At 38.8% G+C, this 14,016-nt stretch overlaps 2 protein-coding genes across 2 annotated transcripts in view; one reads left to right on the top strand and one right to left on the bottom strand.

The window, feature by feature from the left end:
- LOC128743360 (homeotic protein female sterile) overlaps nucleotides 1-14,016 on the top strand; it is a 420,579-nt gene that overhangs the window by 257,516 nt on the left and 149,047 nt on the right. The window lies entirely within an intron of this gene.
- LOC128740451 (ATP-binding cassette sub-family C member Sur) overlaps nucleotides 1-14,016 on the bottom strand; it is a 119,061-nt gene that overhangs the window by 44,276 nt on the left and 60,769 nt on the right. The window contains exons 7-13 of the mRNA XM_053835991.1: nucleotides 12,485-12,622; nucleotides 11,955-12,117; nucleotides 9,764-10,198; nucleotides 8,964-9,524; nucleotides 2,244-2,349; nucleotides 689-950; nucleotides 192-329 (exon numbers count right to left, since the gene is read on the bottom strand). Coding sequence (XP_053691966.1) covers nucleotides 192-329; nucleotides 689-950; nucleotides 2,244-2,349; nucleotides 8,964-9,524; nucleotides 9,764-10,198; nucleotides 11,955-12,117; nucleotides 12,485-12,622 — 1,803 coding nt within the window. The remainder of the gene's footprint in view (nucleotides 1-191; nucleotides 330-688; nucleotides 951-2,243; nucleotides 2,350-8,963; nucleotides 9,525-9,763; nucleotides 10,199-11,954; nucleotides 12,118-12,484; nucleotides 12,623-14,016) is intronic.

Below are 14,016 nucleotides of genomic sequence, written 5' to 3' on the forward strand. Positions count from 1 at the left end.
TTCACTAGCTTCCGCGGGAAACGCATTCGTATAATCCACACTGGTCTAGTTACTGGTTAAGATGAAAGAAAAAGGTGCTAATGCTCATCTCATTTTGCCAAAGCTCTATGCGTCAAACCGAACTCCCGAGCTCCGTCCCGCAGTACAGCCACCATTTGAATACACAATTTTAATTCCCATCGGTAACTTACATAATCAGCACTGAACAGCAGCTGTAGACTCTGCGTAACCATGATGACCGTTCGCTTTTGCCTGCGTAGCATCCGGCGGATTCCATGGTCAAACACGAACTTTCCGACCTCGTTATCGAGCGATGAGAGTGGATCATCCTGTGAAAGAGCAGAGGAAAACTCGCGAAGAATTATAACACTCATCTAATCGTTCAATCTGTTCCGCGTGCATATTTTGTGCGAAAAACTTTCAGAGGCGTGAGCTTGGGTTTTTAAATTTCACACCTCATCGGTAGCTATGTTTATCTTTTATCTATTTTCATGTTTAAAGCCTCGTGATGAATAGTTATTGTTTCGTTGTTATCTGAATAACATTTTTGTCCATGATTCAAACGACCCTCTTTTGCAACGCCCCTGATTCTATTTGGTGATGGTAACTTCCAGTCGTTACCGTAACTTGAAAACGAATCGCGAAATCGTTTTCGTTTCAATTGTTGCCAATACTGGCCAATACTCACCATAACAACAACGCTGGCCGTTGAGTAGAAGGCACGAGCCATCACAATCCGCTGGCGTTGACCTCCGGACAGTTTAATTCCCCGCTCGCCAATTTCACTCATATCTCCGTCCGGCATCAGTTCGATATCGGGCTTCAGTGCGCAGAACTTCAGAATCCGGTTGAAACGTTTCGGTCGGAACGGTTCGCCAAATAGAATGTTGTCCCGTACGGTGGCATTTAGCAGCCATGGCTGCTGTGGGACGTAAGCGATGGTGGAATATCTGCAAGTAACGATACACTGTAGACACTCCGGATCTCGAGTATCAACGCAAAAATGCCAACATGTGTTGTGCACCAACGAGAATGCGAGAAAAATCACTCCGTATCGGGGCAATATATTATGCGGAGATTTCCAACATTCAGTATTACGACCAAAACACACATGTAGGATGACTTTTCTTGATTGCTGTACATATTGAAATCTGAAGCAATAAACATATATCAAACTTGTTCAACGATGAGTAAGAATATATACAGCTTTCAATTACTTCCAGAAATTTGATTTCATACAGATAAAATATTTTGTTTTAAAGTAAACTGACATATAAAATATCTGAATAAACTGATTGGATTGAAAAAAACAACCAAAGATATTTATAAACTACAAACATTTTAAACTAATTTTCGTCAAGTTTGTTTCGGTGGATTTTTGTTATATTAGCTGCACTACACTAGTTATAAAAAACTATCTTTGAAAGTTTAAAATTTGAAAACCGGCGAGCAATAACTTACACAGTCCATCCTTGAAACATTGGCCTAGACAGCAGATGAACTAGTTTGATAGAAACCCGATGACCAAAACGCCATCATTTTAAAAAAATTTAACCCATAAGTACTTTTTATTGCTTTTATTTTGTTTGTTTGGTATCGGATAAAAAATATTTTCTATTTTGTTTTTCTACGTAATTTTAGCATGTTCAAATTTCAACGGTTATGAACTAATAGTCAGTAGTATTACCTTTCTAAAACTACTGATATGTGATACTGTTTGCTTCCATATAATAAACACGTAATCAAAACCTTTTAGTATCAGTATCAGGAAATGGTTTTACAAACTGTTGTATCACTTACCCTAGCTTTAAAACCAGTAACATAAAAATGTAATAGCCAAAGATAGAGGAAAAAAGAATTACTTGCACTTTCACTAGTTAAAATCATAAACCAACATATGGAGGCAAAATTGAATAAAAAGAAAACTTGCTTAGAAGAATGCCTTACAATGCTGCTAAGCGTCCGAAAGTTAATCCGCAAAAAGAAAGACAACCACAAACAAACGGCATTACTACCCTGGATTACGGGTTGATTCTTATCGCCATCAAGCTTAACTCCGCTGCAGTCTAGAAAGCGACATCCAGTCAGTGACAAGTGACTTGCTTCAGGGGGAGAAAAGATAGCTCCCCTTTGGACATAAAATCACACTAACAAAAGTAGGTAGGTAGGTAGGTAGGTACGGATGTGCCAATCGGATTCGCCCGTTCTTAGTTCTTAACTCCTAGAGCAGTTGTAATACTTACTTGTTCCATTTCACTTCGCCGGACAGATGATTTATTTCGTTCAATAAAGCCGCCAGTAATGATGATTTACCACTTCCACTGCGACCGACAATAATCGTTAGTTTTCCTGACAGAACGAGATGTGAAGATAAGCAGTTTCGATATGTCGCATGAAAGACCACGTTGTTCGATAGGGATGTTTTTCGCGATGTTCAATGACAGCAGCATTTCGCCGGCATTGCCAATGTTGCATCGTGGAGGGAGGAAACAGAACGTTAGAAATAAAATAATTATCAATTACGAATAAATTTTACATGTGTGGTACTCCAATAAAATAACAACCAAACTGCATTAATCTTACAGGTACAGCAAAATTCACAAGTCTCATCCTATACCTAATATAGGGTACTAGCTGACCCGAAAAGCTTCGTATTGCCACAAATTAAAATGTGTTGTACATAAATCGTGAATCTCAGATGACCTTTGTCACAATCTCGAATTTTGCAAGTTTCTGGGGAGTTCATGGGTTTTTTAATATACAAATTTTCCTCACAGTAAAGTAGAAAACAACTAAGCCATCATTACAAATAGGGTTGGGATACCGGGAGTACCGGAACCGGGAATAACGGTACTACCGGCTGATTTTCCAGTACCGAAATACCGGTACTGGCACAAGAGAAAACCGGTACTTTCGGTACTGATCATTTATGCATGTTTTCTAGCATTCGGCCTTAAAATCGAAGATAACAATTTTAAAATAATTTATAAAACTATGCGCTATATTTTGATAAAGCTAGCGGATGAGTTACTACAACAATTTAACATCAGTAACGAGATTGAGGAAATTGTTGAGCGCTAGTTATTGGAATGAATATGGCTAGCTGATCATGAAGGAAAAATTGGTACGGACTTCCGACGCCTATAGCAGTTCAAGCTTTAAGGAGCGCGATTAGACCTGTACACCAAAATACTCTGCGGAATGAATTCGCTTCGATGTAACTCAAGGATTGAAGAGCAAGTATGCTTTTCGGTACCCTGATTACAGCCTGTCCTTCAGCGATACATTCTGAGAAAGCATTTTCAGCGTCTGGCAGATTCGTTTTCGCATGGTGAACAGTACATTGAATATTCTGTGCATCTTAAAGTTGAATTTTGCAAGCTTCTCCTCTAGCAGCATACAACCGGGGGCGTGTTGTATCAAAAACTTGTCTCCACTGTACTTGGTCCTAGGCTACTTGTCACCAATTCATTGAGCTTCTCGAAGTCGGCTTCAACCTGGTTGTTGGGCCCCTCTATTCATGGTATCGGTGGGGTTTTTGAAAAGAACAGATTTCGGTGCACAGTCATCCGTCATCCTTGCAACATTGCCGACCCATCGTAGCCTCCCGACTTTCGCCAGATGTCGCTTGGAATCATTTTACAAGGGCCCTATTCTCATAGATCTTAGATGAGAACACAATTAGCGATTTTGAAAGTACCTGGGTGACTCCTGTTAGCTAAGTGACAGTACAAATGAAATGGTAACTGCAAGGTGAGGTGAAGTGACTTAAGAATTGGACCACAAATAAAAGTATTAGTAGATTTTTCAAAGAACAAGGATTTTCTTTTTAAAGCTTTGGGTACCGGTACCAGTACCGGTATTACCGGTACTAATCCTTCCAGTACCGAAATACCGGTTCTCAAAAATCCTGTCGGTACTCCCAACCCTAATTACAAACCATTTCGCCGAATACCATTTAGCGAAATATCAATTCTCGGCTGACCATAACGCGGAATATAGAGTTTCGCAGAATACCATTTCGCGAAAAACCTTACGCGGGATGTACCATTTCACGGAAAATCTTTTCGTAGAAAGTACCGTTTCGCAGGGGTTACCCAACTGAAGGAACGTAATATAGGTCGGTAGATTTAGGAAAATAAATAAACCTAGATAGAGGCGATCTCTACGGGGGGTTGCCCCCCTTAGTGGCCGGCGTTTCCGACAGCAGGCCGCCGGCAACACTCGCGGCCTGTGTCCGTCTCGCCCTGAATAATCTAATATTACTGTTAATAGTTTTTGGTGGTCTTGTTACTGACTAATGTTTTATGAAAGAGTCTAAAATTTCTCGGGTTCAATTAGTTTTTGAGTTACGCAAAAATCTCTATTTTATTTGTATGAGAGTCCTTATCCCTCTACCACAGGGGTGAGGGGTATCAGACCATCATAAAAAAAATTCCTGCCTCCAAACCCCCACATGCCAAATTTGATTCCATTTGCCTGATTAGTTCTGGAGTTATGAGAAAATTTGTATTTCATTTGTATGGAAGCCCCCCTCTTAAAGGGGAGAGGGGTTATAGTTCCCCTTCTAAAGAGAGGAGGGGTCTCAATTCACCATAGAAAAAAATCTTGTCTCCAAAAACACCCACATGTCAAATTTTGTTCCATGCTTGATTAGTTCTCGAGTTATGCAGAAATTTGAGTTTCAATTGTATGGGAGCTCCCCCTCTTACACTGAGAAAACTTTTCGTATAGTTTCTATATGTCCCACATATAGATTTTTGCAATGTGCCCAGTAAATGATCTTTATGTGCCAAACAGTTATCATTTATGTGCAAGCGAAAAATTAGCACATACTATTCATATGCGTATAATTTTTATGTGTATAATTGCACATACTATTCATACGCGTATAATTTTTATGTGTATTTCTGGGAGTATTGTGTTTATATGCAGCTCATGATAATCATATGAGATTTTATATGGAAATTTACTATTAGTTATGTGCAGAATATTTTGAGTGTAGTGGGGAGAGAGGTCTCTAACCATCATAAGAACCTTCCCTGACCCCAAAAACCAATATACGCAAATTTTCCCGCCGATCGGTTCAGTAGTTTTTGATTCTATAAGGAACATACGGGCAGACAGACAGAAATCCATTTTTATAGGTATAGATTTGTATGGGAGCCCCCTCTCTTAGTGGGGGAAGCCCAGCAAACCAGATATCGTATATGCATGTTGAGATTTAATCTTATATAAATGAATATCACATCAGCATCGTATAAATGTACACATGTTGTAAGCACAATGTGTAAATTTCATCGTATGTAATGCACACGATGATTGATATACGAATTAATAGTAAAAATCGTAAATAGGTCGAAAGATAATCGGGTTATGCTTAGCGAATATCGCATATGACGATTTCTTAGATTTAGTTAGCAACAATGGCTATCATGAAGATGTAATCCTATTTATTTACAGTTTTCATCGGATTAAGTTTTGCAAAATGTCTTATATGACATCGTTTTAGATTTATATACAAGCAGTGATAATCATGAGATTCTAGGTGCATTAAAATATGGTTTGTATCAAAACAAATTTCGTTCAAATTTGTTATTATTTCTTTACAACAAAAACAACAAAATAAAGAGATATCAAGGATACGTTCTTAATGCAGATTTGTCAACCAATAAAATTACGGGTTCTTCGCTTTTATTTTAAATTTAAATATCTATTTATTTCTTTTGTTAAAATTGAACTTATTTTTATTGCGGCGGAATATTTAACAAACTATTATCTGGTTTGAAAAACTTTTACAATTACCTTTTTAACTATTTTAAAAATGTTAATAATTCAAATAAACCCGCTTTGATATTAGGCAGCAAGCATATAATGCTTAACTCATACAGTTGGATTTCGAATTTGGCATGGTTCGCTTTTGGCATGCCTCGATTTTGGCAACAAAAGTATTCGTTTTTGGCAACACAAGATATTTCACTTCCAAAAATATGCTTAAATATCAATCACTTTCTACATACATGCTTTCAATGATGAAAAAATGATGCCCTCAGTATGTTCATGGAAAAAAATTATGTGGTTTCGAACAATATTTTTATTGCCGTAGGACTACGTCATACCGCGGGGTGTCTATAACTTATTTGCACCAGACGGATAGCTCTTAGTGGACTTTTTAAACATGAAATGTTTGCAATCGTTAATTAACGATATTTAATCAATTTCTAAAGCATTTATATTAAATTTTTTCACATCGAAAAAGGGTCTCGATTTTGGCACGGTTTCGATTTTGGCAACATAGGCGACACGCATTTGTTGCCAAATTCGAAATCCTACTGTACTAACAAGACAATAAAAGATCTTTTTGAAAAAGCACTCTTTGAGGAGTTTGATTGTTTTTTAGCATATTAAAACCACGTAACGTAACGTTTTAAAAATTAAAAATGTTAAAAGTAAAAACTCATAATTTTTTAGATATTTCTCTGATAGGTAAGTGAACGAACGGAAATCTTAAAATTTACCAAGGAAAGTATTTTTCAGAACTGGGCAAGTCTAGATTATAATCCATTCCGCTAATCTAAATGCCTCAAGATCGGTGCATCTTATGGCTTTTCAGCCAAGCTTTTACTTTTTTGTCTCATTAACTTTCGGGGCGAATATTGGGCTAAATAGCCTGCTCTGTATGCAATTTTTGACACTTGCCATTTACCACATGGAGAAAGGCGAAGGGTAGAGTAGAAATATTATCGTAACTGTGTCGAAATGCAATCCACTCAATCGGCTCAGTCGTATACACTGTTTTGTTTTGTCGGCATTTCAATTATTCTGAAGAACTAAATCATGTATATCACCTCCACTTTTGCATGCAGGGTAACCAACCTATTTTGGACCCCATCAGCAGCTGTACATAATTTGGACACTTGCATTTGATTTTGCTGTAAGTGTCCAAATTATGTACAGCTGCTGAGGGGGTCCAAAATACGTTGGTTACCCTACATGCCGTTTCAGCGCATGATATATGATTTGATTGACCTTATATGCTGACGTTTATCTCATTTAGAATTAAGTTATACTGACCAAAATGTTTGCTGGGAGGGGTCACTAACCATAATTAAGAACCTTCCCTGACCCACCTCTACATGCAAATTTTCACCAATCCCGATTAGTATTGTCTCGACTGACGCATCGGTGGAGTGACGAGCGCGACGGAGCAAACCAAACTTGGACAGAAACACTACTAGGGCGGCCGCGAGAGGATGGATGTTATGTTGGTCGCTATCCCTGGATCGGTACACGTCTCGACAGCAGGCTTGGCATTCACTTTTCGCTCCGATTTTGCTCTTTTGATTACAGCATCTCAGCCAAGCAAAATTTCAAAAAGTAATGTATGGGGCGTTTGTAGAACTAGTTATTATCTACAACATTGCGGAAGTAAGCATTACTATGCCTTTTGTATTTATGGCGCTATAAGGCTGCTACCCTCTTGGTAGCAAAAAGAGCGCTCTTTTTGCTACCAACGGCATTGCAGCCCTACAGCGTCGTAAATACTAAAGATAAAACTGTACTTTCTTCAGTAATATTATAGCAATATTATACAAATGCCCCATACACCACGTTTTCAAATTTTGCTTGGCTGAGGTCCAGTAATCAAAAGAGCAAAATCAAAGCGAAAAGTGTATGCCAAGCCTGCTCGACAGGTTAGACAACGCTTTCTGTACGGAAGCTGCTAGTGTATGCTTCCATAATGCTGCAGTTCCGCTATTGCTAGTGGATCTTCACCACTCGGCACATCGGAACCATTCGTCGATCCATTCGGTGTGCCGCAGAGTAACAAGTTAAACCAGCTATGATTTATCCTCTATATCAACGACATCGTACTTATGCTTGACTCAGGTCGCTAATTAACATATGCGGATGATTTGAAGATGGTTTATGAAGTTCGTTCTCCTGATGATTGCACACACCTACAAGAGCTTCTGGATAATTTCGTAGACTGGTGCAGACGAAATCGACTTATGATTAGCATGCCAAAATTTGTCGCCAAGACATACAACCGCAAAAAAAGGTTATTTTTGAATGGCTTGGTAGAATCTCAAATATGAGTAAAAGAATTTTAAACGTTCCATCTCGAGTCTCGTGTTCATCCAGCCTCGCATCCATTTGGCCTCACTTCCGCTGCCTCCATTCCGCTTTCATTCCATTTGTCACGAAAAAATAGAATGTAGTCCAGCGGCATTCGAAGATATAGAGATAAGGGCATCACTGTGCAATGCTTAGAAAAGTTTGGGAGATTAAGGTGGGTCAGCCATGTCAAAATTTGGTAGGTTACGGTGAGCCAGCCACGTCGCGAGGATGCCGAATGACTCATGGTGAGACTATTTCTGGTCTCTTCAAAGATCCGGCAGTAGTAACAGTGGGACCCGGCTGATCCACATTGAAGCAAACTTGCGAATATCAAGGCATTCGGGGAATTGGTGATGAGTAGCCCAGAACCAATTGGAATGGAAACGAGCTCTGGATACGGCACGAATCTTTAATGCTTTCAGCTCTTGAGTTGCCAGTCAACTATAATCCCCAGTTTGCTACACGAATCCAAAAATACTTGTGAAATAAATGCCTGACGTAGGTACTAGAATTGTTCTCAAAAACAAAAATCATATCATCTTTCTAAACTTCAGGCGTATGTATTAATCAAACTAACGAGTTTTAAATGCAATTTGAAAAATAGTTTGGCAAGAAGACTTAGTCTTAAGCTTTAGAATTTTATGGTTGTTTTTTGGCAGTTTTTTCGAAAATTAATTTTATGATCTTTTTCATGCTTCCTAATAATAATACCTAAATGAAAACCAAATCTAATTCTTTATAAATCTGTCCGTGAATGGCCTGTCAAATGTACAACTCCCAAAGCACACTTTGAGTAGATCAAGCGGTTGACTTGTTTTCATGTAATTATAATTTGTACTCACCTTTCGGTATGACCAACTGGTCCACTTTCAGCACCTGACCGCCTTTCGGTTTCGTGTGCAGAGCGGTTTCCACTTTTTCGTCGCCAACCAACAAACCCCACTGAAAGCGAGCATTTTTCATGGAAACTGCTGGGCCATCATTATCATCAACGTCACCTCTACCGGAGTTCGGCTGCTTTGCAAATCTTGACTCATTAGCAGTCACCGGTCCGTGTGATTTCTGTTCCATTCGACCGCACTCGGTAAATCGACAGTTCGAAACGGGCGGCTCCATGGCCTGGGGATTAATTTTCCGATGCTCTTTCGCGCTACCGTCAGTGTTTTGCCGGATTGTTTTGCTCTGGTCGCTGCTGCAATCAGCGGCGCTTTTGGACAGTAAAGGTGTACCACTGCTGCTGCCAACACCAGCAGCTGGAGCTGTTTCCATCCTTACGTCGCTCAATTTACCTTCGCGGTACTGCGAATTCAGTTCATTCTCACTTTCCCGCTCCGCTGATTCGTAGCATAAATTATCACCTGATTTAGCTACCGACCTCGGCAGCGTACGCTTTTTCGTTGTACCTGATTAGGGGAAGAAAAGTCACTAATTTTGATTGAAAAGCACGCTTGATCTGTTTTGTACAGAATAAATTTTGTGGAAACTACTGAATTCAAGCCGCATTTTTAACAAAATTTAAGTTTTATCATGTTTACATGGCTTTCCATAAATTACTTAAAAAGAATTTTGCAACCTTTTAATACCTATGGTAACCATAGGTTACCAGACAACTTAGATGTAATAACAATGAAACTGAACGCACCTGCCATAAGTTTCTCAACCACTCCTTGCAGCAAATCGTCGTCGTTGTGCTGCAGCCCTACGGGAACCGGCTGACGGGTGTCACCTTCCGGTTCGTTATCTTCGCAGGAATTATCAAACGATGCGTCACTGGTCTGACAGTCTTCTTGCACGGCAGAAGCGGACATCGCCGGTAGCCGCTTCTCGCCGGACACTTCCGGCCGGCGAAGAAATGCTTCCAACCTTCTGGTGCTCACCACTGCCGACAGGATAATCGGAATCGTGATTGGAAAGATAAACAATGGCACCGTCAGTTGATTAAACAGTGCCAACGAGGCAAACAGCCGTGCTGCCGTGAATTGGACATCCGAACTAGGCTCGTTCTGCTGCTCGAGATGGGTAAAAACGGCCACCGTGACGAAGGTTATCAGCACCGATGAGATTTGCGTGAGAAGCACTGGAGGGGGGTTTCAGTGCGACGTGAAGGGAAAAAGAAAACAATGCTAGGTTGGATTATTTACATGGTACAAACAAAAATTTGCATTGCACTTCAAAAACAGCCACAAATTTAGCCGATCCGGCTCGAAGTGCATATTTGTACACAAGGTAGTATCATAAAATGGGGGTAAATAAATTGGGAGCATAAATCTTTAAAATTAGCATAATTGAAATGATTATGCCATTGTTTATACGGAACGGCAATATGTTTAAATTTTATTACTATTAATATTAGTTAATTACGTAAATCTAACGTAAATTTTGTTACAGGAAGCTTTATTTGGATTGGAAGAATTTTTGGGCGATTTCGTACAAATAGTTTAATACAACGATTCGAAATTCTACTGAAATAATTTGCCAAATAAATCAACTGAAATTGAATTTGTTCGAAAAACAAACTGAACATAACAACTACATCTCCACCGGCAGAACACAATCGAACAATCAACCACAAAATATCTTTTAAAGAACAATTATGGTTTCGAAATGACGCCCGAAAGCAACTCAACAGGAAGACATAACATAAAAACTGATTATGCGATCAAACCCTTTTCAATAACGGATGGTTGAAAATTTTGCACCTGCCTGTGAAATAGGAAAACCGAACCGAAAAACTTACCTACTAACCGTTCTTCTCCAGCAGCCTTTATCTCTTTTGAAATCATCACCCACTAGTGTGGTTGAGATGTAACCTACTTAAAGTCGATTGGCTACCGTTCTGCTCGAAGCGATAAACTTGGTTAGCTTTTCATTTTTATAAAAATAATAGAAAGGTGATTTCAAGATGGACCCGGATGTTGAAAATGCACAAATTGACGTTCCATGCCATTACCCCCGAGTTCCCTAATGTTTCGGTCACTTTCGTGACTGGAAACCCAATTCGGCTATGTGCTATTGCTGCGAACATCCATATTAGGAATAATTTGCTTTTTAAGCTGCTGAATAAATAATCCAACAAATCAATATTATTCTAACAGCTCTTTATCATTATTATATTGCTTTATCAGAGCATGGCATGTTCACAATTGTAATTAACGCTGAAATATAAATCAAAACTGGTTATTAATGATGGCAACCGTTTATGATACAAAGTACAAACTAATTCCCAAATTATTTTTAAAGAAAAAAGTGCCAAGGAGCTTAAAGAAAATGAAAAACCGTTGTTGCGAAATCTATAGGTTAAATACCTGGAGATGGAGGATGTGCATTATAATAGTCACAGACAAATTTCTAAAATAAATATACACTAAAAATGAAATTTGTCTAGTTGGTTGACAAAAGTTATCAATGAATTTCAATAAACTTTGAGAAATAAAAATATGTTCAAAATGTCGAGGGATTCCGCAAGGTCGGCCAACTTCGCTACAGGACAAAAAAAAGTTTTCACCCGCTTTGCTGTGCCTTTGATTGTGACCTACTTTAAGTGATAATGTTTTTCCCCTTATTGATTTATCTTCTCTGGCATTGAAAAGTCATTCTGATGGCTGGTTGGTGTTGACTGGAGATTCAATCATAAAAGCTTTGCGCGCCCCTTAACAAAATCCCACAGATTGTGGACGCCAGCGTGCAACTTTTTGCAGATGGCCGTTCGTTCAGCATTGCTTTGCGCTGTTTTAGAAACTATTCAAATGCAGATTATCTTTTTTAATCTTTTTTTTCCCTAGTAGCGTCGTTATCGTCAGACAGGCTCAAACAAAATCGAAAATTTTACTTACTCATCAACGTCCAATAGCACGAGTCGAGATCCAGATGCCTAAGTTCCTTCCGACGAGCTCGGGAAATCTTCTCTTGGAAAACATTTTCCCAGGCATTCAGTTTAATTAATTTTATCCCCAGCAGCACCTCGTTGATCCGCCGGAGCCGCTCATCGGTGCATTCCTGTATCGCCAGGAAATCGACATGCATCACAGAATAGACGATGGCGTAAAATAGGAAATGAGCGTAAATTAAGTATGTCAACAGGGTTCAATATAAAGTAAGAAAACCGGGTGACAGCATAATAAGCGCTTCTAACGGTGGTACACATCATATCGCACCAGAAGAAAGACGACGAACGCCTACTCACAGCATGAATGTTTTATTAAATGGGGTGTCCTGTCAAGTTATAATGAAAGCTAGCGCTTTGAAATTTGATGCTTTGATGATTCGCTGAACAACCTCCTCTGCATTTGAAGCTTACATTGAACCATATGGGCTAACGGGGTTTGTTAAATGTGAACAAAAACAAGACCATATGCATACTCACCGAAGCTTTCTTGGAGTTGGCCGACATCATTTTTCCGATGATAAACTGAAGGGGTGTCATCGTGACGATACAAACCACCGAACCAATTACGGTGCTGATTCCCAACAGTTGATACAAAAGATACATTACAACTCCTATCTGTCCAAGCGAGAAAAGTAAAAAAATCAAAGTATTAGTCTAAGTTTGGACAGAAAACCACAGAAATACAATAATTCTCAGTCATCTGAATAATTGAAAAGTACGTGTAAAATATTCAAGGGTAAATTTGACTATTCTATAAACTATCGTCAAAATTTGGTCAACTCTTATGAACATAAAAGAGGCGATCAACCTCATATTGTAAGGTCATACCTAAAAATTTATAATGAAGTCAGACATTATTAATTTTTTTTAACGGAAGTTTTTCGAATAGACAGAAAGAATGAGGGAGAAAGAAATGAAGCCAACAGTATTTTATAGTATCCTTAGAGTGGGACAAGACGTAAAGGAGAAACATCGCAAAATAAAGTCAGAGATGGTCATATCTGTAACCTTAATATAAGCGTGCGAAGTCTTTTAGTTTTTAAAATAGTTGAGTATCAGAAAAAGTACCTAAATGTGTAGGAAAATGTACATATCGTACTCTTTCGAATATGGATTAATTGCCTCCGAGATTCTTAAAAAAAATTATCTGATGAATTTACATGTAATTGCCAGTACGTATCGCTAAAGGCCCAAACAGAATGCTGCGTCAACGCAACCGTCAGCGTCAATTTGACAGTAAACGTACTACAAAATATACGATAACAATTCAACTATATAAATCTTTATATGCGATAAACCCGACTCAAAGCGATTAGTTTTATAATGCTATACAATTATGTACCGAAAATCGCAATTCAATCACTTGCTATCGTCAAATACGACAGAATATAAATTTGTGTGCATTTCATTACGATACTGAATTTATTAAAAGTCAATACCAAAAATTTTCGTACATTGAAACTTTCACCCTTATTCTGCGAGTCACATGACTCAATACGACAATTGTCACTCGCCGTGACTCGCCACGGCGAGTCGAGTCACCTAAGTGACAATCGTGTCACCTAGGTAAGAAACCCTTGTCACCTAAGTGACAAGGCGAGTCACCTAGGTGACAATTGTCACCTGATTCGCGGTGACTGCAGTCACTAGTCACGTCACTCGCCTCGCAGAATAAGGGTAGTTGTACAGCAATCGGACCCAGCTACAAAAGACAATCTTCAAGACTGTCGCAATGGCTTTTTGAACCCAGTGCCCTTCTCGCATATAAGTAAAAAAACCCAAACCTATTCTTATTCTTATTAATACCAACACAGCCTCAACAAAGGATTCCTGGAAATAATTTTAATTATTTCTAATCATAAAAATATTTCAAATTATTTTCTTGTCTGTATTAACATTTGCAAAATATCAGAGATATATTGCAAACGTTTAATCGGCCAGGCCAACTGTGAAGTATTGCCGCAAAGACGATTATAAGAAATAAGTCTCGCGTGAATAAGTCATGGCAT

Source organism: Sabethes cyaneus, chromosome 3 (assembly GCF_943734655.1).
Source record: "Sabethes cyaneus chromosome 3, idSabCyanKW18_F2, whole genome shotgun sequence".
Classification (NCBI taxonomy): domain Eukaryota; kingdom Metazoa; phylum Arthropoda; class Insecta; order Diptera; family Culicidae; genus Sabethes; species Sabethes cyaneus.